Source organism: Oncorhynchus nerka, linkage group LG24 (genome assembly GCF_034236695.1).
Source record: "Oncorhynchus nerka isolate Pitt River linkage group LG24, Oner_Uvic_2.0, whole genome shotgun sequence".
Lineage (NCBI taxonomy): Eukaryota > Metazoa > Chordata > Actinopteri > Salmoniformes > Salmonidae > Oncorhynchus > Oncorhynchus nerka.
The window spans coordinates 28,640,043-28,667,361 of NC_088419.1; the positions used below are offsets into that span (position 1 = coordinate 28,640,043).

At 44.8% G+C, this 27,319-nt stretch overlaps 1 protein-coding gene across 2 annotated transcripts; it reads right to left on the reverse strand.

The window, feature by feature from the left end:
• Positions 1-26,979, reverse strand: trim54 (tripartite motif containing 54). 2 transcript variants are annotated; one of them, XM_029631439.2, is made up of 10 exons: positions 26,528-26,979; positions 25,611-25,786; positions 19,186-19,363; positions 10,194-10,289; positions 9,733-9,966; positions 2,853-2,875; positions 2,359-2,495; positions 2,130-2,168; positions 536-575; positions 1-186 (listed from the first exon to the last, which is right to left on the reverse strand). In XM_029631439.2, the coding sequence occupies exons 1-9, from the start codon at positions 26,696-26,698 to the stop codon at positions 547-549; spliced, it is 1,083 nt and encodes a 360-aa protein (XP_029487299.2). In that variant the 5' UTR covers positions 26,699-26,979; the 3' UTR covers positions 1-186; positions 536-546. The 2 variants fall into 2 exon arrangements, with proteins under 2 accessions (XP_029487299.2, XP_029487296.2); XM_029631436.2 differs by lacking the exons at positions 1-186; positions 536-575 and having other exon boundaries at positions 1,190-2,168.
• Positions 26,980-27,319: the final 340 nt, after the last annotated feature.

Consider the following 27,319-nt stretch of genomic DNA (forward strand, 5'->3'; position numbering starts at 1 on the left):
TGAAATGTATGTTTATTTCTATAAAATGATGTAAACTGAGACTAAAAAGTGCATATACTATACCATCGGAGCATTCAGTTCTCCTCATAACCTTTTAGAAGTGCAGCTTACAGTTGCTTCGGTCTCTATAATATTAGTCCTACTTTTGTCTTCAAGGCACTTGTGGAACTCTTGTCAAAGTAAAGTCTGTTGAAGAGGAAGTAGCAGGTTAATCACAAGCACTAGAAGGAGTGTTAGGTGAGGAAAAACAACAATATTCTTCCTACTTCACAACATGCACAATTCAAACCAACAGTGGGATACATTTCAGTGGATTATACTTAGCTTATCAAATGTACACACAATACACAGGCTTTTGTACATATATCTGATGTGGGTGGCGAGGGAGGCCTTCAACTGTGTGATGTTTGAGCTTTATTCTCTATTGTAGATCTGTAATTCACTCAATGTAAATACTGTGGACAGCAAAACCAGTTGACAGCCGAATGGTAAAGGCAAACATCAATACTCTGGATGGATGTGCGCAGGGGATTACCATAAACCCTCTTAAGTAGTCCTTTCTTGACTGGAAAAACCTTGATTAAAACAAAAGAGGAGATTGATTAATGTGAGTTGAGCATGACAATCTCATACCATCACCACTGTCTTCATTTCCTGTTGGACTGGGTTTATTTTTTGAAGTCAAACATTAAACGGGGGCACCAAGTGGGAGAAGAGAGGACACTGTGTTTTGTCTCTTGACATGAATATACTATGACTCTCCTCATTACATAGTGGAGGGAGATTCTCTGCTTCCGGCTGTTAGAGATTCTGTGTAATTGTGTTAATGTCCTTCGGAAATGTTACATTTGCTCCATAGTTTTAAGCAATGTCTACTATAGTTTCCCCTTAGATTCTATGAGTCAGAGATATGAAAACCCCACTCAGTTAACCCCTTCCAGTACTGTACATATCATGGACATTCTGTTCGGTATCATCCCTCAAATAGTGTGAAGAATTATTGCTGGAACAGATTGTTTCCAGAAAACTGTGTCAACCTCAGATCACTGGTGGCCGACATGGATCAATTTCCATTCATAGTCAGGGAACTCTTGCTGTGGTGAGCGTGCACACACACACACCCCATCAATTACTCCCAGCTCTGTCTCGCCTCTCATGTGTGTCCCCTCCCTCTCCACCCGTTCCCGCAATCAGAGGTCGACAGCCCCGGGGGCAACGTTAGCTCATGTGAGCACCCAGGCTCAGGGCCATATATCCACAACAACCCCATCACAAGCAGGGGCAATAGTTATTTATAACTATTATAAGTAATGACACAGGTTACAGAAACATGGCTCAGATCGGTGTTTTCATTAGTTTAACACTTCTTTGGTTACTGCATGATTCCATATGTGTTATTTCATAGTTTTGATGTCTTCACTATTATTCTACAATGTAGAAAATAGTAACATTTTAAGAAAAACCCTTGAATGAGTAGGTGTGTCCAAACCTTTGACTGGTACTGTATATTAAGCCAAAATTACAAGCATTTTCATTGTCAGTACACCAAGGTAAAGCCCAATCAATACATCAGACTCCTCACTTGAGAGTTTCTAGTTGAAACTTTAATCATGTATAAATAACAGGCCAGTCAACAACCACTGATCCATCTCTCCCTAGAGTATCTGTCCGTGGCCATTCATAAAATGTGTACTTCTAGTTAATTAATCTCTGGCATGTTACAGTGACGCTGTGAGGCCGAAAGGTCCCCTGGCCCTAGGATCGTTACACTTTTGGAGGTAGCAAGGGAAATATGGAATTACTTTATCACTGAGAGGAGAAAGAATGCCTGGTCTCTCCATTTGAAATTAGTTGGCTGTGGGGTAAACAAGACAAGTGATCCATCCATATTCTAGATATTAAACACTTGATTTCAGCCTTTACAGATATGTTTAAGACTGATGTCCGAAGGAACAATATACAATATAGCTATATTTAACAGCCTTTGTGTTTGAAGCCTAAATGTTGTAAATGTGTGTAAGGGAATAAAGCACGGGAGCAGCATAGCATGGTTTTTCTTTCTTTGACCCTTTTCAACTAGTATCGCCCATAGTCTACATCCCCTGTTGCCAGCGATGCTAATTCCTCACCCAGATCATAACCATCCTCCCCGTCCTTTTCCTGGAAACCTGCAACCACACAGAGAGCACCACATTAAGACAGACCAGCAAAAACAAGGGAAATAGCCTTGAAAGTGCAATTGAAAATAGTTTTGGGGTTAATGTTCGGAGCTGAACATGCGTCAGTGCCCTGAGGCTAGAGTCATGTATAGAGAAACATTATTGACTAAACTCTCCATATATGGTCATATTGTACTACCTGAGGCCCTAACTGTGTTGAAGTCAATGGTCCTCAGCATGTCTGCCACATTTGCTGTGTTGATGACAAAATGGGCCATGCTCTCGTAGCCCGGCTCTGGACATTCCATACTGGACACCTTGGCAGTGGTGCTGATCCTTAAAAGGACACAGTGGTGAGGTCACAGTTCAGAGACAAACAAATAAGAGGTGACAGACAGCGATGGATAGCAACGTCCTCTGTACCCCTGTGGCTGGTAGTGACGCAGGCTGGTTGGGTCTGCTCGATAACTCTACAGGTGGAGAGCTCCATTATAATGTATTAGCTATCAGCAGCCAGCAATCAGACATAACTTCAAATCACACGCATCTTCTATGCAGTTACTTTAGCTTTACAGTCAATGCAATTGGTGTGTTTGTGTTAGTGAATGTAATGCAATTTGTGACTTTCCAGCTACACACCCCATATGAAGCAGAATGGAACACTAAACAGACGAAAACAAGAATTTGACTTACTGTTTAAATATATCCTTGATGCTCTGTGGAGAAAATAAACGATGGGTAGGCTATTACATTTAGTTTAATTTCCAGCACTTCATTTCAGAGGTCAATTAGTGCTATATCTAAACCAGAATGAGTTTAAAACATGCTCCTGCCACCATCCTAACACTCGCTGCTAGCGCTACCTGTAAACTGGTTGACTAAACCAACGGCTTGCAAGCATGAACAATGAGGGAGGTGAATAAAGAGACACTTCAGTTACAAGCTTTACTCAATCTGTAGCTCTTTATAGAGCCAGGGACCTGAGTGGAGGAGAGGAGTAGAGCCAGGGACCTGAGTGGAGAGGAGTAGACCAAGGGACCTGAGTGGAGGAGAGGAGTAGAGCAGGGGCCTGGGTGGAGGAGAGGACTGCTGGATGGATGGGGACATGAATGGTACCATCTATCTCTCCCCTAGCTGGGGTTTTAACTACCATCTGTCTGCAGCAGGAACACGTCATCTAACCTGGCTCTGTTCCAAGGACAGTATTGATGGCCAGGGGGCCAGAGGTCAAAGAATGAGGCAGGTGTCAGTAAACGACAGCAAAAAAAACAACGTTATTAATTTGGTGCCAGCAGTACAGTTACAGTCACGAACGGTCTGGATAACATAAAAACCGCCAAACCAACTCTGCTAGGGCAAGTAAATTCATAAATTATTCTGCGCTCTGGCACACTCAAGACAGGAGTGTTCTGAAATCGGAGTAGATAGCCAGAATTAACCATGTCCATTGAGAACGCACAACAACTATACAGCTAAAAATGATGTGAACAACCAAGTCAAAAGAAGTTGGGTAGTTAGATAGCATATAGTTAATATTCTGCTTGGCAAGTTCGATGTATTATTAGTAACCAACTAACGTTAGATAACTAGCTAACACACCGGTAAATACTGCTGTGTAACGCTAAGCTGTTCGTAAGGATAGCGTAGCTAACTAACTGTCAGCCAACATAACGTGTAACGTAACTTATTTGAAAAGTCATTACTTTTTTACATTGCTCAACATTTTATTTACATTTGTCATAATTAGTTAAAACAATGAATTTGTATGCACTCTCGTCAGACTTCGCCTGCATATTTTCCGGCATTTTTTCAATTCTGAAAACGTTGTGAAGCGACGCCCATTTTCTGAAGAATTGCTTTATGGGCCCCTAAGAGCACGGAAATAGTGTCCACTGCGTGTATACAGTACCAGTCAAAAGTTTGGACACCTACTCGTTCCAAGTTTTTTTTTTTTTTTTTTTTTTTTTACTGTTTTCCACATTGTAGAATTATAGTGAAGACATCAAAACTATGAAATAACACATATGGAATCATGTAGTAACCAAAAAAGTGTTAAATAAATGAAAAAATATTCTTCAAAGTAGCCACCCTTTGGCCTTGATGACAGCTTTGCACACTCTTGGCATACTACAGGTGTGCCTTGTTAAAAGTTCATTTGTGGAATTTCTTTCCTTCTTAATACGTTTGAGCCAATCAGTTGTGTTGTGACATGGTAGGGTTGTTATACAGAAGATAGCCCTATTTGGTAAAAGACAAAGTCCATATTATGGCAAGAGCAGCTCAAATAAGCAAAGAAAAACGACAGTCCATCATTACTTTAAGAAATTTAGGTCAGTCAATACGGACAATTTCAAGAACTTTGAAAGTTTCTTCAAGTGCAGTCGCAAAAACCATCAAGCGCTATGATGAAACTGGCTCTCATGAGGACTGTCACATGACAGGAAGACCCTGAGTTACCTCTGGTGCATAGGATAAGTTTATTAGAGTTACCAGCCTCAGAAATTGCAGCCCAAATAAATGCTTCACAGAGTTCAAGTAACAGACACATCTCAACATCAACTGTGCAGAGGAGACTGCGTGAATTAGGCCTTCATGGTCGAATTGCTGCAAAAAAACTACTACTAAAGGACACCAATAAGAAGAAGAGTCTTGCTTGGGCCAAGAAACACGAGCAGTGGACATTAGACCGGTGGAAATCTGTCCTTTGGTCTGATGAATCCAAATTTGAGATTTTTGGTTCCAACCGCCGTGTCACGTCTTGGTCATAATGTTTTGTGTTTTCGTTATATATTTTGGTCAGGCCAGGGTGTGACATGGGTTATGTGTTGTGTTCGTATTGGGGTTTTATAGCGTTGGGATTGTGAATGATTTAGGGGTGTGTCCAGTTAGGCTTGGCTGCCTGAGGCGGTTCTCAATCAGAGTCAGGTGATTCTTGTTGTCTCGGATTGGGAACCGTATTTAGGTAGCCTGAGTTTCACTTTGTATCTTGTGGGTGATTGTTCCTGTCTCTGTGTTAGTTTCACCAGATAGGCTGTAATAGGTTTCACGGTCCGTTTGTTGTTTTCGTATTTATAAGTTATTTCATGTATCGTTCCGTTTTCCTTCATTAAAGAAACATGAGTAACCACAGCGCTGCATTTCGGTCCGACTTTCTTTCGACAAACGAAGAACGCCGTTACAGAATCACCCACCACACACGGACCGAGTGGCGTGGTAACAGGCAGCGACAGCAGGAGCAGAAAAAGGAGGATGAATTGTTCGGAGAATGGACATGGGAAGACGTGTTGGATGGCAAAGGTTGTTACACTTGGGAGGAGATACTGGCCGGAAGAGATCGCCTCCCATGGGAACAGGTGGAGGCACTTAGGAGAGCAGAGGCAGCAGGAGATAGGAGCCGACGATACGAGGGAACACGTTTGGGAAGGAAGCCCGAAAAGCAACCCAAAAAAATGATTGGGGGGGGGCTTAATGGGAGTATGGCAATGCCAGGTAGGAGACCTGTGCAAACTCCCTGTGCTTTCCGGTGGGCTAGAGAGACCGGGCAGACACCGTGTTATGCTATGGAGCGCACAGTGTTTCCAGTGCGGGTGCATAGCCCGGTGCGGTACATACCAGCCCTTCGTATTGGCCGGGCTAGAGTAGGCATCGAGCCAGGTAAGCTTGGGCAGGCTCGGTGCTCAAGAGCTCCAGTGCGCCTGCACAGTCCGGTCTATCCAGAGCCACCTCCACACACCAGTCCTCCGGTAGCAGCTCCCCGCACCAGGCTTCCTGTGCGTGTCCTCGGCCCAGTACCATCAGTGCCAGCACCACGCACCAGGCCTCCAGTGCGCCTCTCCTGTTCAGCGCAGCCAGCGCTTTCCTCCTCTACAGCGCTGCCGGAGCCTCCCGCCTGTTTAGCGCAGCCAGAGCCTTTCTCCTCTGCTGCGCTGCCGGAGTCTCCAGTCTGCCCAGCGCCGCCAGTGCCCCCAGTCTGCCCAGTGCTCCCAGTCTGCCCAGCACCGCCAGTCTGCCCAGCGTCGCCAGTCTGCCCAGCGCCGCCAGTCTGCCCAGCGCCACCAGTCTGCCCAGCGCCGCTTGTCTGCCCAGCGCCGCCAGTCTGCCTAGCGCCGCCAGTCTGCCCAGCGCCGCCAGTCTGTCAGGATCAGTTAGATCCACCAGTCAGCCAGGATCTGCCAGTCTGCAGGGTGCTGTCAGCCTGCATGGAGCAGTCAGAGCTGTCAGTCTGCATGAAGCAGCCAGAGCTGTCAGTCTGCAAAGAGCTGCCAGTCTGCAGAGAGCTGTCAGTCTGCAAAGAGCTGCCAGTCTGCAGGGAGCTGTCAGTCTGCAAGGAGCTGTCAGTCTGAATGAAGCAGCCAGAGCTGTCAGTCTGCAAAGAGCTGTCAGTCTGCAAGGAGTTGTCAGTCTGCAAGGAGCTGCCAGTCTGCAGGGTGCTGTCAGCCTGCATGGAGCAGTCAGTGCTGTCAGTCTGCATGAAGCAGCCAGAGCTGTCAGTCTGCAAGGAGCTGCCAGTCTGCAAGGAGCTGCCAGTCTGCAAGGAGCTGTCAGTCTGCATAGAGCAGCTAGATACGCCAGTCAACCAGATTCTTCCAGATCAGACAGTCAGCCATGATCTTCTATATCTGCCAGTCAACCAGATTCTTCCAGATCTGCCAGTCAACCAGTCTCTTCCAGATCTGCCAGTCAACCAGAATCTTCCAGATCTGCCAGTCAACCAGTCTCTTCCAGATCTGCCAGTCAACCAGTCTCTTCCAGATCTGCCAGTCAACCAGAATCTTCCAGATCTGCTAGTCAACCAGAATCTTCCAGATCCGCCAGCCAGCCAGGATCTACCGGAGCCTACTACCTGCCTGAGCTTCATCTCAGTACTGGGCTTCCTCTCAGTACTGGGCTTCCTCTCAGTACTGGGCTTTCTCTTAGTACTGAGCTTCCCCTCAGTTCCGGGCTGCCCCTCAGTCCCGGGCTGCTTCTGTCCCGAGATGCCCCTCTGTCCCGAGCTGCCCCTCTGTCCCGAGCTGCCCCTCTGTCCCGAGCTGCCCCTCAGTCACGAGCTGCCCCTCAGTCACGAGCTGCCCCTCAGTCCAGTGGGGATCTGGGTGAGGACTATTAGGCCATGGTCGGCGGCGAGGGTGGATTATCCCAGGACGCGAAGGGGAGGAACTATTACATTAATGGAGTGGGGTCCACGTCCCGAGCCGGAGCCGCCACCATGGATAGACGCCCACCCGGACCCTCCCTATGGGTTTGAGGTGCGTCCGGGAGTCCGCACCTTAGGGGGGGTTCTGTCACGCCTTGGTCATAATGTTTTGTGTTTTCGTTATATATTTTGGTCAGGCCAGGGTGTGACATGGGTTATGTGTTGTGTTCGTATTGGGGTTTTATAGCATTGGGATTGTGAATGATTTAGAGGTGTGTCTAGTTAGGCTTGGCTGCCTGAGGCGGTTCTCAATCAGAGTCAGGTGATTCTTGTTGTCTCGGATTGGGAACCGTATTTAGGTAGCCTTCACTTTGTATCTTGTGGGTGATTGTTCCTGTCTCTGTGTTAGTTTCACCAGATAGGCTGTAATAGGTTTCACGTTCCGTTTGTTGTTTTCGTATTTATAAGTTATTTCATGTATCGTTCCGTTTTCCTTCATTAAAGAAACATGAGTAACCACAGCGCTGCATTTCGGTCCGACTTTCTTTCGACAAACGAAGAACGCCGTTACACGCCGTGTCTTTGTGAGACGCAGAGTAGGTGAACGGATGATCTCCGCATGTGTGGTTCCCACTGTGAAGCACGGAGGACGAGGTGTGATGGTGTGGGAGTGCTTTGCTGGTGACACTTGTCTGTGATTTATTTAGAATTCAAGGCACGTTTAACCAGCATGGCTACCACAGCATTCTGCATCCCATCTGGTTTGCGCTTATTGGGACTATCATTTGTTTTTCAACAGAACAATGACCCAACACACCTCCAGGCTGTGTACGGGCTATTTGATTAAGAAGGAGAGTGATGGAGTGCTGCATCAGATGACTTGGCCTCCACAATCACCCGACCTCAACCCAATTGAGATGGTTTGGGATGAATTGGACCGCAGAGTGAGGGAAAAGCAGCCAACAAGTGCTCATCAACTCCTTCAAGACTGTTTGGAAAAGTATTCCAGGTGAAGCTAGTTGAGAGAATGCCAAGAGTATGCAAAGCTGTCATCAAGACAAAGAATGGCTATTTTGAAGAATCTCAAATATAATATATACAGTGGGGGGGGGGAGTATTTAGTCAGCCACCAATTGTGCAAGTTCTCTCGCTTAAAAAGATGAGAGGCCTGTAATTTTCATCATAGGTACACTTAAACTATGACAGACAAAATGAGAAAAAAAATCCAGAAAATCACATTGTAGGATTTTTTATGAATTTATTTGCAAATTATGGTGGAAAATAAGTATTTGGTCAATAACAAAAGTTTATCTCAATACTTTGTTATATACCCTTTGTTGGCAATGACAGAGGTCAAACGTTTTCTGTAAGTCTTCACAACAGCATGACAATGATCCCATCTTTTTGATTTGGCTACTTTGAAGAATATATTTTCATTTATTTAACACTTTTTTGGTTACCACATGATTCCATATGTGTTATTTCATAGTTTTGATGACTTCGCTATTATTCTACATTATTCTAGATAATATTAAAAATAAAGAAAAAACCTGGAATGAGTAGGTGTGTCCAAACTTTTGACTGGTACTGTACTTCGTACTTTGGTGAATTTATTACGACATTCAGTAGCTTTTAGCATACTAACTCTATCTATACTATGACCAATAAGCATACTACATAATTAATTTACGTCACAAATAGTATGGTTAGTGCGGTTAGTATGTTAGTATGTGTATTCGAACACAGCTAACATATTTTCCTTTTCCTTTCTGTAACATGATTCTAATCTGTGCAAGGTTGATGGTCACTAGACTTGTATGCTAGACCAGAATGTTATGGACAGTTCTCCTATCTGCTGATAGTGTTGGTGCCAGTCTAAAGGTGTCTGTTCCGAGGACACACTGGTTATTATTCTGTGAGACTGTGTGATTCACTGCTTTGTGTTATGTCTTTAGTTATGCGTTTCCAGAACATATGATTAGGATATGAGGGCCTGCTTAGAGAGGCTCGTGAGACATCTGCTCTGCTTTCATGCTGGAGGTATCTCCCTGTTGCAACTTGTAGTAAACCACATATATTTTGGATTTACTTTACCAATGACTGCTCTCCCTTTCACCTGGAAATTCCTCTTTACAGTGTGCGATCAGAGAACCACAGGACCAGAGTTCCCATAGACATTGATCACACAACTGATCCTATTACAGTACTTTGTTGAGGATCCCCTGACTCATAGGCTACCTGTAGGGCTACTGATCCTAAGACAGTGAAACATTAGCTACCTGCAGGAACAACTTTTCTGCTCAAGAATTTACATCTAAAGTTACATCTGACCATTATTCTATTCCATTACATGACATACTGGTACATAGCCTAGGTCCAGTTACTGACGCCAGACAGTGTACCTAGGTTCAGTGCTAGTGTTCCATCCATAGTGCTTACCTGTAGGAACACGGCCATCTGTGGTTCCTCCATGGACTGGATGGCTGTCTCCACCAGCTTGACGGCTCCCTCCAGGTGGTCTCCGTGGCGACGCATGAGGGAGCGGATGTAGTCCAGCTTGTCATCCTGCTGGCGGCTGATCATACCCACCAACTCCTTCTTCCTCTCCTCCAGGATGGCATACAGCCCGTCAAACTTATCACACAGACTCTGCTTCTGACGACGGCCATTCTCCTGCACACAGACACCCATTGGTAACACCTAATAATAACTTGAATAAGCCCTTATACATTTTTTCAATATATATATTTATTAATAGTTTATAAATAATGTATTAATACTTATTGATGCTAGTTATTACAATACAACAGGTTCACAAGTGATGTGTGTGGTGACTCTACAGTGAGCTTTGTGACTGTGAAGTGAGAGGTCTGAGTGGTTGTAGTGGGTAACATTCTCACCTGGATGGACCTGCAGGTCTCCTCCATCTGAGAGAGGAGGGCCTGGATACGGTCGTTCCCAGCCACCAAGATGGCGATGCCGTCACTCAGCTCCGTCTGCAGCCAATCAACATAACATGATGGGTTCAAATCTGTACTCACTTCACCAGTGGTCACCAACCCCTAATCCTGGAGGGCTATAGGATATGAAGGTTTTGTTCCATCCCTCAGCTGACACTTTAGGTAGTAGTTCACACAATTGTGATGATAGATTGAAGATTTAAATATCGAAAGTGTTGTTTTTTTAACAATGCATAAAACATTAGCTGAAGCTGAAGTTGCTCGTTAACCTTCCTCGTCTGTATTTGTAATGAATGATTCATAGTGAGCGAGTGAGCAATGAATGCAAGGCACATTTGTCACCAAAGCCACCTGATGTTATAATCCATTCAAACATACTTATTTTAGCTTATGAAAGTAGATACAGCAAATATGTAACGTGTATGTATCATGTTTGTGTGGGTGGCATCCCCTTCAGTATTACTCAACAGCCAGGCACATTATCCATCCTTAACAAGTGACCTTCACTTTGATATTAGTCACCGTTCACTTGGATCCTGTAGGGGAAAGTTAAAGAAAAGGTGCTATCTAGAACCTAAAAGGGTTATTTGGCTGTCCCCATAGGAGAACCCTTTGAATAACAATACTGAACAAAACTATAAATACAACATGCAACATTTTCAACAGTTTTACAGAGTTGCAGTTCATATAAGAAAATCAGTCAATTTAAATAAATTCATTAGGTCTTAATATATGGATTTCACATGACTGGGCAGGGGCGCATCCATGGGTAGGCCTGGGAGGGCATAGGCCCACCCACTTGGGATCCAGGCCAATCTGAATTAGTTTTTCCCCACAAAAGGGCTTTATTACAGACAGAAATACTCCTCAGTTTCATCAACTGTCCGGATGGCTGGTCTCAGACAATCCTGCAGGTGAAGAAGCCGGATGTGGAGCTCCTGGGCTGGCGTGGTTAGACGTGGTCTGTGGTTGTGAGGCTGTTTGCACGTACTTCCAAATTATCTTAAATAACGTTGGAGGCAGCTTATGGTAGATTAATTAACATTAAATTCTCTGGAAACAGCTCTGGTGAACATTTCAGCCGTCAGCATGCCAATTGTATGCTTCTTCAAAACTTGAGACATCTGTGGCATTGCGTTGTGTGATATAACTGCACATTTTGGAGTGGACTTTTACTGTCCCCAGTACAAGGTTCACCTGTGTAATGCTTATGCTGTTTAATCGGCTTCTTGACTTGCCACACCTGTCAGGTGGATGGATTATCTTGGCAAAGGAGAAATGCTCAGTAAAAGGGATGTCAACAAATTTGTGCACAGACTGTGAGAGAAATAAGTTTTTTGTGTGTGCGGAACGTTTTGTCGATCTTTTATTTCAGCTTATGAAACATGTGACCAACACTTTGCATGTTGCATTCATATACAGTATGTTTTTGGTTCTTTTTCAGTTCCATATACAGTGCATTCACACAGTCTCACAGAATAATAACCAGTGTGTCCTCGGAACAGACACCTTTAGACTGGCACCAACACTATCAGCAGATAGGAGAACTGTCCATAACATTTATACCTGGATCTCGCAGCTAGCTAGCTGCTATCCGTGTGACTATTGGCTTACATCGATTCCGGAGCAAACATCAATTATTCCAGAGCTAGCCAGCTGAAGTTCCATCAGTCACTCCTGGGCTACAATCACCTATCCCGACCCGTTTTACTGCCAACGCGGAGCCCCACCGGGCCTTCACAACTGGACTACTGACGTTATCTGCCTGAGGGAGTTATCCAGCTGGCTCCTCCGTCACGACATTACCTGAACGCCCATCTGCGGTCCGCTAATCGTTAGCTGTCTTATCGGCTGCTATCTGAATAGACCTCTATAACTATATCAATTTTTTTTGCGAATTGGATTGATCCCCTCTACCCCACGGAACCCCACTAATCCTACCGACGGAAACACACGAGGTGGCTAAAAACAGACCTCCATCCTATGCTAGCTTGCTACCGATGGCCCGGCTAGCTGTCTGAATCGCCGTGACCCCAACCAACCTCACTACTCACTGGACCCTTATGATCACTCGACTAAGCATGCCTCTCCTTAATGTCAATATGCCTTGTCCATTACTGTTCTGGTTAGTGTTTATTGGCTTATTTCACTGTAGAGCCTCTAGTCCTGCTCACTATACCTTATCCAATCTATTAGTTCCATCACCCACACATGCGATGACATCTCCTGGTTTCAATGATGTTTCTAGAGACAATATCTCTCTCATCATCACTCAATACCTAGGTTTACCTCCACTGTATTCACATCCTACCATACCTTTGTCTGTACATTATACCTTGAAGCTATTTTATCGCCCCCAGAAACCTCCTTTTACTCTCTGTTCCAGACCTTCTAGACGACCAATTCTCATTGCTTTTAGCCGTACCCTTATCCTACTCCTACTCTTTTCCTCTGGTGATGTAGAGGTGAATCCAGGCCCTGCAGTGCCTAGCTCCACTCCTATTCCCCAGGTGCTCTCTTTTGATGACTTCTGTAACCGTAATAGCCTTGGTTTCATGCATGTTAACATTAGAAGCCTCCTCCCTAAGTTTGTTTTATTCACTGCTTTAGCACACTCTGCCAACCTGGATGTCCTAGCTGTGTCTGAATCCTGGCTTAGGAAGACCACCAAAAATTCTGAAATTTTCATCCTAAACCACAACATTTTCAGACAAGATAGAACTGCCAAAGGGGGTGGTGTTGCAATCAACTGCAAAGGTAGCCTGCAGAGTTCTGTCCTACTATCCAGGTCTGTACCCAAACAATTTGAACTTCTACTTTTAAAAATCCACCTCTCTAAAAACAACTCTCTCACCGTTGCCGCCTGCTATAGACCACCCTCTGCCCCCAGCTGTGCTCTGGACACCATATGTGAACTGATTGCCCCCCATCTATCTTCAGAGCTCGTTCTGCTAGGCGACCTAAACTGGAACATGCTTAATACCCCAGCCATCCTACAATCTAAGCTTGATACCCTCAATCTCACACAAATTTTCAATGAACCTACCAGGTACCTCCCCAAAGCCGTAAACACGGGCATCCTCATAGATATCATCCTAACCTACTTGCCCTCTAAATACACCTCTGCTGTCTGCAACCAAGATCTCAGCGATCTCAGCGATCACTGCCTCATTGCCTGCATCTAATGGGTCAGAGGTCAAACGACCTCCACTCATCACTGTCAAACGCTCCCTGAAACACTTCAGCGAGCAGGCCTTTCCAATCGACCTGGCCGGGGTATCCTGGAAGGATATTGATCTCATCCCGTCAGTAGAGGATGCCTGGTTATTTTTTTTAAATGCCTTCCTAACCATCTTAAATAAACATGCCCCATTCAAGAAATTTAGAACCAGGAACAGATATAGCCCTTGGTTCTCCTCAGACCTGACTGCCCTTAACCAACACAAAAACATCCTATGGCGTTCTGCATTAGCATCGAACAGCCCCCGTGATATGCAGCTTTTCAGGGAAGCTAGAACCATTATACACAAGCAGAAATTTGCTTCCTACAACACTAACTCAAAAAGGTTCTGGGACACTGTAAAGCCCATGGAGAATTAGAGAATAAGAACACCTCCTCCCAGCTGCCCACTGCACTGAAGATAGGAAACACTGTCACCACTGTTAAATCCACTATAATTGAGAATTTCAATAAGCATTTTTCTACGGCTGGCCATGTTTTCCACCTGGCTACCCCTACCCCGGTCAACAGCACTGCACCCCCCACAGCAACTCGCCCAAGCCTTCCCCATTTCTCCTTCTCCCAAATCCAGTCAGCTGATGTTCTGAAAGAGCTGCAAAATCTGGACCCCTACAAATCAGCCGGGCTAGAGAATCTGGACCCTTTCTTTCTAAAATGATCTGCCGAAATTGTTGCCACCCCTATTACTAGCCTGTTCAACCTCTCTTTCATGTCATCTGAGATTCCCAAAGATTGGAAAGCAGCTGCGGTCATCCCCCTCTTCAAAGGGGGGAACACTCTTTACCCAAACTGCTACAGACCTATATCTATCCTACCCTGCCTTTCTAAGGTCTTCGAAAGCCAAGTCAACAAACAGATTACGACCATTTCGAATCTCACCATACCCTCTCTGCTATGCAATCTGGTTTCAGAGCTGAGGGTGCACCTCAGCCATGCTCAAGGTCCTAAACGATATCTTAACCGCCATCGACAAGAAACATTACTGTGCAGCCGTATTCATTGATCTGGCCAAGGCTTTCGACTCTGTCAATCACCACATCCTCATCGGCAGACTCGACATCCTTGGTTTCTCAAATGATTGCCTCGCCTGGTTCACCAACTACTTCTCTGATAGAGTTCAGTGCGTCAAATCGGAGGGTCTGCTGTCCGGACCTCTGGCAGTCGCTATGGGGGTGCCACAGGGTTCAATTATTGGACCGACTCTCTTCTCTGTATACATCAATGATGTCGCTCTTGCTGCTGGTGAGTCTCTGATCCACGCAGACGACACCATTCTGTATACTTCTGGCCCTTCTTTGGCCACTGTGTTAACAACCCTCCAGGCAAGCTTCAATGCCATACAACTCTCCTTCCGTGGCCTCCAATTGCTCTTAAATACAAGTAAAACTAAATGCATGCTCTTCAACCAATCGCTGCCTGCACCTGCCCGCCTGTCCAACATCACTACTCTGGACGGCTCTGACTTAGAATACGTGGACAACTACAAATAGCTAGGTGTCTGGTTAGACTGTAAACTCTCCTTCCAGATCCTCATCAAACATCTCCAATCCAAAGTTAAATCTAGAATTGTCTTCCTATTTCGCAACAAAGCATCCTTCACTCATGCTGCCAAACATACCCTTGTAAAACTGACCATCCTACCAATCCTCGACTTCGGCGATGTCATTTACAAAATAGCCTCCAATACCCTACTCAACAAATTGGATGCAGTCTATCACCGTGCCATCCGTTTTGTCACCAAAGCCCCATATACTACCCACCATTGCGACCTGTAAGCTCTCGTTGGCTGGCCCTCGCTTCATACTCGTAGCCAAACCCACCGGCTCCATGTCATCTACAAGACCCTGTTAGGTAAAGTCAAATCAAATAATCAAATCAAATCAAATGTTATTTGTCACATACACATGGTTAGCAGATGTTAATGCGAGTGTAGCGAAACGCTTGTGCTTCTAGTTCCGACAATGCAGTAATAACCAACAAGTAATCTAACTAACAATTCCTAAACTACTGTCTTATACACAGTGTAAGGGGATAAAGAATATGTACATAAGGATATATGAATGAGTGATGGTACAGAGCAGCATAGGCAAGATACAGTAGATGGTATCGAGTACAGTATATACATATGAGATGAGTATGTAAACAAAGTGGCATAGTTAAAGTGGCTAGTGATACATGTATTACATAAGGATGCAGTCGATGATATAGAGTACAGTATATACGTATGCATATGAGATGAATAATGTGGGGTAAGTAACATTATATAAGGTAGCATTGTTTAAAGTGGCTAGTGATATATTTACATCATTTCCCATCAATTCCCATTATTAAAGTGGCTGGAGTTGAGTCAGTGTCAGTGTGTTGGCAGCAGCCACTCAATGTTAGTGGTGGCTGTTTAACAGTCTGATGGCCTTGAGATAGAAGCTGTTTTTCAGTCTCTCGGTCCCAGCTTTGATGCACCTGTACTGACCTCGCCTTCTGGATGATAGCGGGGTGAACAGGCAGTGGCTCGGGTGGTTGATGTCCTTGATGATCTTTATGGCCTTCCTGTAACATCGGGTGGTGTAGGTGTCCTGGAGGGCAGGTAGTTTGCCCCGGTGATGCGTTGTGCAGACCTCACTACCCTCTGGAGAGCCTTACGGTTGAGGGCGGAGCAGTTGCCGTACCAGGCGGTGATACAGCCCGCCAGGATGCTCTCGATTGTGCATCTGTAGAAGTTTGTGAGTGCTTTTGGTGACAAGCCGAATTTCTTCAGCCTCCTGAGGTTGAAGAGGCGCTGCTGCGCCTTCTTCACGATGCTGTCTGTGTGAGTGGACCAATTCAGTTTGTCTGTGATGTGTATGCCGAGGAACTTAAAACTTGCTACCCTCTCCACTACTGTTCCATCGATGTGGATAGGGGGGTGTTCCCTCTGCTGTTTCCTGAAGTCCACAATCATCTCCTTAGTTTTGTTGACGTTGAGTGTGAGGTTATTTTCCTGACACCACACTCCGAGGGCCCTCACCTCCTCCCTGTAGGCCGTCTCGTCGTTGTTGGTAATCAAGTCCCCCCTTATCTCAGCTCGCTGGTCACCATAGCATCACCCACCTGTAGCATGCGCTCCAGCAGGTATATCTCTCTGGTCACCCCCAAAACCAATTCTTTCTTTGGCCGCCTCTCCTTCCAGTTCTCTGCTGCCAATGACTGGAACGAACTACAAAAATCTCTGAAACTGGAAACACTTATCTCCCTCACTAGCTTTAAGCACCAGCTGTCAGAGCAGCTCACAGATTACTGCACCTGTACATAGCCCACCTATAATTTAGCTCAAACAACTACCTCTTTCCCTACTGTATTTATTTATTTATTTTGCTCCTTTGCACCCCATTATTTTTATTTCTACTTTGCACATTCTTCCACTGCAAATCTACCATTCCAGTGTTTTACTTACTATATTGTATTTACTTTGCCACCATGGCCTTTTTTTGCCTTTACCTCCCTTATCTCACCTCATTTGCTCACATCGTATATAGACTTGTTTCTACTGTATTATTGACTGTATGTTTTTTTTACTCCATGTGAAACTCTGTGTCGTTGTATGTGTCGAACTGCTTTGCTTTATCTTGGCCAGGTCGCAATTGTAAATGAGAACTTGTTCTCAACTTGCCTACCTGGTTAAATAAAGGTGAAATAAATAAAAATAAAAAAAATCAGAAAGTATTCAGATCCCTCGACTTTTTCAAATTTTGTTATGTTACAGCCTTATTCTAAAATGGATTAAATAAAACAAATCCGCATCAATGTACACACAATATCCCCTAATGACAAAGCGAAAACAGGTTTTTAAAAATAAAAAACATAAAAACCTTATCTACATAAGTATTCAGACCCTTTGCTATGAGACTCGAAATTGAGCTCAGGTGCATCCTGTTTCCATTGATGATCTTTGAGATGTTTTTACAACTTGATTGGAATCCACCTGTGGTAAATTCAATTGATTGGACATGATTTGGAAAGGCACATAGCTGTCTATATAAGGTCCCACAGTTGACAGTGCATGTCAGAGCAAAAACCTAGCCATGAGGTCGAAGGAATTGTCCGTAGAGCTCCGAGACAGGATTGTGTCGAGGCACAGATCTGGGGAAGGGTACCAACAAATGTCTGGAGTATTGAAGGTCCCCAAGAACACAGTGGCCTCCATCATTCTTAAATGGAAGAAGTTTGGAACCACCAAGACTCTTCCTAGAGCTGGCCGCCTGGCCAAACTGAGCAATCGGGGGAGACGGGCCTTGGTCAGGGAGGTCCCCGAGATCCCAATGGTCACTCTGACAGAGCTCCAGAGTCCCTCTGTGGAGATGGAAGAACCTTCAAAAAGGACAACCATCTATGCAGCACTCCACTAATCAGGTCTTTATGGTAGAGTGGCCAGACGGAAGCCACTACACAGTAAAAGGCACATGAAAGCCCGCTTGGAGTTTGCCAAAAGGCATCTAAATGACTCGCAGACTATGAGAAACAAGATTCTCTGGTCTGATAAAACCGAGATTGAACTATGTGGCCTGAATGCCAAGTGTCACGTCTGTAGGAAACCTTGCACCATCACTACGGTGAAGCATGGTGGTAGCAGCATTATGCTATGGGGATGTTTTTCAGTGGCAGGGACTGGGAGACTGGGACTGGGAGTCTAGTCAGAATTGAAAGATAAACGGAGCAAAATATAGAGAGATCCTTGATCCAGGTTCAACTTCCAACAGGACAGCAATCCTAAGCAAACAGCCAAGACAACGCAGGAGTGGCTTCAGGACAAGTCTCTGAATCAAATCAAATCAAATCAAATCAAATGTCCTTGAGGGGCCCAGCCAGAGCCTGGACTTGAACCCGATCGAACATCTCTGGACAGACCTGAAAATAGCTGTGCAGAGACGCACCCCGTCCAACCTGACAGAGCTTGACAGGATCTGCAGAGAAGAATGGGAGAAGAAGACTCGAGGTGCCACAGGTGCTTCAACAAAGTACTGAGTAAATGGTCTGAATACTTTTGTATATGTGATATTTCAGTTTTTTATTTTTAATAATTTTGCAAGAATGTTTAGAAACCTGTTTTTGCTTTGTCATTATGGGGTATTGTGTGTAGATCGATGAGGGGAAAAAACTATTAATCCATTTTAGAATAAGACTGTAACGTAAGAAGATGTGGAAAAAGTCAAGGGGTCTGAATACTTTCCGAATGCACTGTATATACAATCTTAGTTGTCGTCGTGCCAGCAGGTTGACAGGGTAATGTGTGTGTGTGTGTGTGTTTTTGTGTGTGCGGTGAGATGAAACCCTGCAGGGTAGCCACAACTCAACACATCTGTCTGCTGTTACTACACTTAGCACTCAAAGACAAACCACACACAGACACACACACACACACACACACACACACACACACACACGCACACACACTCACTCACTGACTCACTCACTCTTTAAATAAGGCAGATCACATACACACATTGGCTCTACACTTTAAATAACATTAAAATCTCTCATAATGGGACATAATGAATACAGACAGTGACTATACGTAAGGTGTTATATTGGATAATTACTTTTCAGTATAAGGACGATATAACAGACAGACAGACTACCAGAAAGGAAGACAGACAATAGAGATATTGAGTGACATCACAATCAGACCCTTGGTCTTGACTCATGGTACTCCATTACCTTCTGTCTCTTGTAGACATTCTGCAGGGGGGCCACCTCACAGTCCTTGTGCTGGCCAAACACTTTACACATTGAGCAGGTGGGCGTCTCACAGCTCAGGCAGTAGATGTTGATCTTCTCCTCGTCATGCTCCTCACACATCAGCTGCTGCTGCTCCACCTTGGTGGGGTTCAGGGGCCTGCAGGGACACAGAAGTAAAGGGACAGCCTCTTAGAAACACACACACAAGCACACACCAATGTGCATACGCACACACACTTTATTTGGCTCTTCTGTCAATGGAACAGGAAATGGGAGCAGCTCTCAAGGCTTCAGATAACCCAGAAGGCATTGGGGGAATTGTAGTACTATTGACCATTCATATTTTCTCTAGAGGAATAGCCTACACATAGATATAGAACAATTTACACATTTGCTAAAAGGCATCGAGGAATATCATGTTGAGGGAAACTAGATAGATTGCTCATATAGCTCAAATCGGTGTTAGAGAACCAAAAACACTTCCCTTGATGTAACAATATAATCTTTCATCTTTATTGTGTCAAGACAAGGCCTGAACAAGCTGTGATATTGCTGCTACAGGTTTCTAAATGATCTCAACACTGGAAAAGACTGCCACCCAGTGGCCTTCTATATAAAATGAGAATGATAAAAGTTCCTGGCCTTACGTTCAACCATAGCCTTACATTCAACCCTGGCATTACATTCAATCCTGGCCTTACGTTAAATCCTGGCCTTACGTTCAATCCTGGCCTTACGTTCAACCCTGGCCTTACATTCAACCCTGGCCTTACGTTCAATCCTGGCCTTACGTTCAATCCTGGTTTTACGTTCAACCCTGGCTTAACTCTTACCCTAACCCTTCTAAATAGGGCTCCCCCACCTTCAAATTCCCAATTTAACCTGTGCACCACATGATATAGTGAAAAATATCAGATATTCACTAGGATAACCCAGTGCCACCGACACGGCCTGTTACCAAGGGCTGTGGGTTCTCCTTCTCCGTGGCCAATGTGAGTAAGATATTTAAGCGTGTTAATCCTCGCAAGGCTGCCGGCCCAGACGGCATCCCTAGCCACATCCTCAGAGCATGCGCAGACCAGCTGGCTGGTTTGTTTACGGACATATTAAATCTCTCCCTATCCCAGTCTGCTGTCCCCACATGCTTCAAGATGGCCACCATTGTTCCTGTACCCAAGAAAGCAAAGGTAACTGAACTAAATGACTATCACCCCGTAGCACTCACTTCTGTCATCATGAAGTGCTTGGAGAGACTAGTCAAGGATCATATCACCTCTACCTTACCTGTTACTCTAGACCCACTTCAATTTGCTTACCGCCCCAATAGATCCATAGACAATGCAATCGCCATCACACTGCCCTATCCCATCTAGACAATACATATGTAAGACTGCTGTTCATTGACTATAGCTCAGCATTCAACACCATAGAACCCTCCAAGCTCATCATTAAGCTCGAGGCCCTGGGACTGAACCCCGCCCTGTGTAACTGGGTCCTGGACTTCCCAATGGGCCACCCCGAGGCGGTGAAGGTAGGAAACAACACCTCCACTTCGCTGATCCTCAACACTGGGGCCCCACAAGGGTGCGTGCTCAGTCCCCTCCTGCACTCCCTGTTCACCCATGACTGTGTGGCCAAGCACGCCTCCAACTCAATCATCAAGTTTGCAGATGACACAACAGTAGTAGGCATGATTACCAACAATGACGAGACAGGCTACAGGGAGGAGGTGAGGGCTCTGGGAGTGTGGTGCCAGGAAAATAATCTCTACTCAACGTTAACAAAACAAAGGAGATGATCGTGGACTTCAGGAAACAGCAGAGGGAGCACGCCTCTATCTACATCGACGGGACCACAGTGGAGAAGGTGGAAAGCTTCAAGTTCCTTGCTGTACACATCACTGAAAAACTGAAATGGTCCATTAACACAGACAGTGTGGTGAAGAAGGCGCAACAGCGCCTCTTCAACTTCAGGAGGCTGAAGAAATTTGGCTTGTCACCTAAAACCCTCATAAACTTCTACATATGCACAATCGAGAGCATGCTGTCAGGCTGTATCACCACTTGGTATGGCAACTGCACCACCCGCAACCCCAGGGCTTTCCAGAGGGTGATGCGGTCTGCCCAACGCATCACCAGGGGCAAACTACCTGACCTCCAGGACACCTACAGCACCCGATGTCACAGGAAGGCCAAAAAGATCATCAAGGACAACAACCAACTGGGCCACTGCCTGTTCACTCCACTATCATCCAAAAGGTGTGGTCAGTACAGGTACATCAAATCTCGGACAGAGAGACTGAAAAACAGCTTCTATCTCAAGGCCATCATACTGTTAAATAGCCATCAATAGCACATAGAGGCAGCTGCCTATACATAGACTTGAAATCACTGGCCACTTCAATAAATGGAATACTAGTCCCTTTAATAATGTCTACATATCTTGCATTACCCATCTCATATGTATATACTGTATCCTATAGTCTTCTACTGTATCTTATTACAGTGGGGCAAAAAAGTATGTAGTCAGCCACCAATTGTGTAAGTTCTCCCACTTAAAAAGATGAGAGAGGCCTGTAATTTTCATCATAGGTACACTTCAACTATGACAGACAAAATTAGAAAAAAAATCCAGAAAATCACATTGTAGGATTTTTAATGAATTTATTTGCAAATTATAGTGGAAAATAAGTATTTGGTCAATAACAAAAGTTTATCTCAATACTTTGTTGTATACCATTCCTCCATGCAGATCTCCTCTAGAGCAGTGATGTTTTGGGGCTGTTGCTGGGCAACACAGACTTTCAACTCCCTCCAAAGATTTTCTATGGGGTTGAGATCTGGAGACTGGCTAGGCCACTTCAGGACCTTGAAATGCTTCTTACGAAGCCACTCCTTCGTTGCCCGGGCGGTGTGTTTGGGATCATTGTCATGCTGAAAGACCCAGCCACGTTTCATCTTCAATGCCCTTGATGATGGAAGGAGGTTTTCACTCAAAATCTCACGATACATGGCCCCATTTATTCTTTCCTTTACACGGATCAGTCGTCCTGGTCCCTTTGCAGAAAAACAGCCCCAAAGCATGATGTTTCCACCCCCATGCTTCACAGTAGGTATGGTGTTCTTTGGATGCAACTCAGCATTCTTTGTCCTCCAAACACGACAAGTTGAGTTTACCAAAAAGTTCTATTTTGGTTTCATCTGACCATATGACATTCTCCCTATCTTCTTCTGGATCATCCAAATGCTCTCTAGCAAACTTCAGACGGGCCTGGACATGTACTGGCTTAAGCAGGGGGACACGTCTGGCACTGCAGGATTTGAGTCCCTGGCAGCGTAATGTGTTACTGATGGTAGGCTTTGTTACTTTGGTCCCAGCTCTCTGCAGGTCATTCACTAGGTCCCCCCGTGTGGTTCTGGGATTTTTGCTCACCGTTCTTGTGATCATTTTGACCCCACGGGGTGAGATCTTGCATAGAGCCCCAGACCGAGGGAGATTATCAGTGGCTTGTATGTCTTCCATTTCCTAATAATTGCTCCCACAGTTGATTTCTTCAAACCAAGCTGCTTACCTATTGCAGATTCAGTCTTCCCAGCCTGGTGCAGGTCTACAATTTTGTTTCTGGTGTCCTTTGACAGCTCTTTGGTCTTGGCCATAGAGGAGTTTGGAGTGTGACTGTTTGAGGTTGTGGACAGGTGTCTTTTATACTGATAACAAGTTCAAACAGGTGCCATTAATACAGGTAACGAGTGGAGGACAGAGGTGCCTCTTAAAGAAGAAGTTACAGGTCTGTGAGAGCCAGAAATCTTGCTTGTTTGTAGGTGACCAAATACTTATTTTCCACCATAATTTGCAAATAAATTCATAAAAAATCCTACAATGTGATTTTCTGGATTTTTTTTCTTCTAATTTTGTCTGTCATAGTTGAAGTGTACCTATGATGAAAATTACAGGCCTCTCTCATCTTTTTAAGTGGGAGAACTTGCACAATTGGTGGCTGACTAAATACTTTTTTGCCCCACTGTATATGCCTCTCTGACATTGCTCGTCCATATATTTTTAAATTATTAATTACATTCCTTTACTATATTTGTGTGTATTGGGTATATGTTGTGTAATTGTTAGATATTACTTGTTAGATACAGTTGAAGTCGGAAGTTTACATACACCTTAGCCAAACACATTTAAACTCAGTTTTTCACAATTCCTGACATTCAATCCCAGTAAAAATTCCCTGTCTTAGGTCAGTTAGGATCACCACGTTTCTTTTAAGAATGTGAAATGTCAGAATAATAGTAGAGAGAATGATTTATTTATGCTTTTATTTCTTTCAACACATTCACAGTGGGTCAGAAGTTTACATACACTCAATTAGTATTTGGTAGCATTGCCCTTAAATTGTTTAACTTGGGTCAAACGTTTCGGGTAGCCTTCCACAAGCTTCCCACAATAAGTTGGGTAATTTTGGCCCATTCCTCCTGACAGAGCTAGGGTAACAGAGTCAGGTTTGTAGGCCTCCCTGCTCGCACACGTTTTTTCAGTTCTGCCCACACATTTTCTATAGGATTGAGATCAGGGCTTTGTGATGGCCACTCCAATTCCTTGATTTTGTCCTTAAGCCATTTTGCCACAACTTTGGAAGTATGCTTGGGGTCGTTGTCCATTTGGAAGACCCATTTGCGGCCAAGCTGTAACTTCCTGACTGATGTCTTGAGATGTTGCTTCAATATATCCACATAATTTTCCTACATCATGATGCCATCTATTTTGTGAAGTGCACAAGTCCCTCCTGCAGCAAAGAACCCCCACAACATGATGCTGCCACCCCAGTGCTTCACGGTTGGGATGGTGTTCTTCGGCTTGCAAGCCTCCCCCTTTTTCCTCCAAACATAACGATGGTCATTATGGCCAACATTTCTATTTTTGTTTCATCAGACCAGAGGACATTTCTCCAAAAAGTACAATCTTTGTCCTCATGTGCAGTTGGAAACTGTAGTCTGGCATTTTTATGGCAGTTTTGGAGCAGTGGCTTCTTCCTTGCTGAGCGGCCTTTCAGGTTATGTCGATATAGGACTTGTTTTACTGTGGATAAAGATACTTTTGAATCTGTTTCCTCCAGCATCTTCACAAGGTCCTTTGCTGTTGTTCTGGAATTGATTTGCATTTTTCACACAAAAGTACGTTTTTCTCTAGGAGACAGAACGCATCTCCTTCCTGAGTGGTATGACGGCTGAGTGGTCCCATGGTGTTTATACTTGCGTACTATTGTTTGTACAGATGAACGTGGTACCTTCAGTTGTTTGGAAATTGCTCCCAAGGATGAACCAGACTTGTGGTGGTCTACAGATTTTTTCTGAGGTCTTGGCTGATTTCTTTTGATTTTCCCATGATGTCAAGCAAAGAGGCACTGAGTTTGAAGGTAGGCCTTGAAATACATCCACAGGTATACCTCCAATTGACGTCAACTAGCCTATCAGAAGCTTGTAAAGCCAGGACATCATTTTCTGGAATTTTCCAAGCTGTTTAAAGGCACAGTCAATTTAGTGTATGTACACTTCTGACCCACTGGAATTGTGATACAGTGGATTATAAGCGAAATAATCTGTCTGTAAACAATTGTTGGAAAAATTACTTGTGTCATGCACAAAGTAGATGTCGCAACCGACTTGCCAAAACTATAGCTTGTTAACAAGAAATGTGTGGAGTGATTGAAAACGAGTTTTAATGACTCCAACCTAAGTGTATGTAAACTTCCGAACTTCAACTTTATTACTGCACTGTCGGAGCTAGAAGCACAAGCGTTTCACTACACCCGCAATAACATCTGCTAAAAACGTGTATGTGACCAATAAAATGTGATTTGATTTGATCTATGGTACTCACAACCAACCCCCAGATACACACGTCTGTATCTGTGTCAATGCCACAAGAGGATGGTTCTCCTGTTTACCGCTCCATCGAGGCAGGGATAAAGTGTGCTAGTTACAGCAACAATATGGAGGACACCGCCAGAGACTGATGTTTCTATATTCCTGGTTTGTTAACATGACGCAGCTGATGAACACACACAGATGCGCTAGTGACACCATTAGAGTAAAATCAGATGCTTAGGTCTTTGCACCACTGACTGCCTAGGGCCTGTTGCATGAGAGGTGAAACTGGAAGCAATATTTCATGGCTGAGTTCACATAGGGTTGTAGCAGTACTACACCCCTTGTGCTCATGGCTTTTGTTAACATGCCATGTCCTTAAGTCAACAGAGGTCAGCACCGCAGAAGTGTGTGTTCTATGGCAAAACTGTATGGATAACGTTGACATTTGGTGAGCATTCTGGTTCTAGTGGATGCTTACAGAAGCCAGTCACGTACCCCTCACAGACCCAGACACACGCACACACCACTGACCTGCTGGACTCTTCTTGTTTGTAGATGTCTATGATGTTCTCTACTAGCAGGTTCCTCTGTAGGCCATACACACCATGGCGGTCCAACACTGCCTCATGACGACATGATGGGCAGCGGAAACGACCCCTTGTGGACATGGACTTGGACCCCCGAGACTGCCACAGGGGGTTGGCAGCCTGGGAGGGGAGAGGGGGTGAAGGGATGAGGAGGAGAGGGGGTAGTGGAGTCAAATGGTAAAGCATCACTGGGGGTGTTGAAGGGTTAAGGGAGGATATGGACAACAGCTGTTTGACACAAACATGTTGTCTACTCAAGAGGAAACCAAAATATGATACTGCACTGTGCAGTGCTTAAGACTGGGTACAGACCTAAACACTGAGTTACTACATACCTCTTAAAGGTCCTAAAGGTGACATGATATCAAGAAGACTAACCTTGTTAGATACTTTAACCAGGATGGACCCAAAACAAATGTTCAAGTCAGTCAGTGTGAGGGACCTTTCACACAGAAACTGAAGTTTATCTACAGAGCCACTGATCCATCCACCCACCACTAAATATTGAGCCTCCACAGTCAATACTTTATGATAAAGACATCAACATAAAGGGATGAAGGCTTGACACTATAGACTGCTATGAATATTGAGGAAGGCTAAATGGTTCACACCAACTTCCATAAATACTGTATGGATATAATGTATCCTGTCATGAGATTTTCTTGAGAGGATGGTCGGAGGGCTGGCCCAATGATCTTAACTGCTAGCTACCTGCCACCCCATAAAACATGTACTCCTCTCAGCACCTGTAAAAACTTGAATCATGGCTCCAAAATCACAGATCAATGCTGGACCACTAACTGACCACACATGGCCTCAGGACAGGAGAGTGATGCAAAAAACGTCAGCCCCCCCTCTTACCTGGAAGACGTCATTGGCACACTTCCTGCAGAGGTTGTGCTGGCAGGGCAGTATGACCACAGGCTTGGTGAACATCTCCAGGCAGATGGGGCAGATGAGCTGCTTCTCCAAGTTATCCATGGTGCTAGACTCCCCGAGTTGCCCAGGTTTGTAGCCCAGTGCAAAGTTCATCCCAAACACTGATCTGGAACTGACACTGTGAAGCTCTCTGAAGGTCTGACGCTCTATGAAGCCTTCAAGAAGAAAGAACTGGGAACCTTCCTGTGTCTCTCTTCTCGATCTTTCTGTCCCTCTATCACTCTATCCCTCGAATCTCTCTGCCTGTCTCTCCTCCAGCGTAAAGACCCTCCCTACCATGGAAATATATTTAGCCTTTGTTTGTTATGGGTCAGGTTACTATCCAAATTGCATGCCACTCTGGACCATGGGATTCCTAACCCCAGACCCACAGCACAAACCAGGGGTGTGTAGAAGAGAGGAGGGAGAGAGATTCCTCTGTCCATTTTTATGTCTGCGGTAAACTGATTGGAGGACAGACAGGCAGGCCCGTGCAGGCACACACACACACACACTGGAATATTCAGTAGGGTGGGGGTGTATTAGAGGCCCCTGAGTCACTGGGCATGAGAGGGATAGCTGGTGCCGATGACGAAGCACTAAAAATGTAACATAACGTCAGTAACACAACACCAATCTAATCCCTGCTTAACGCAGGCCAGTCCGGAGGCGGTCACTCACTGCTATTGGCATCACAACAAACACGACTCCACTCCACACTACATGATGTTGTGC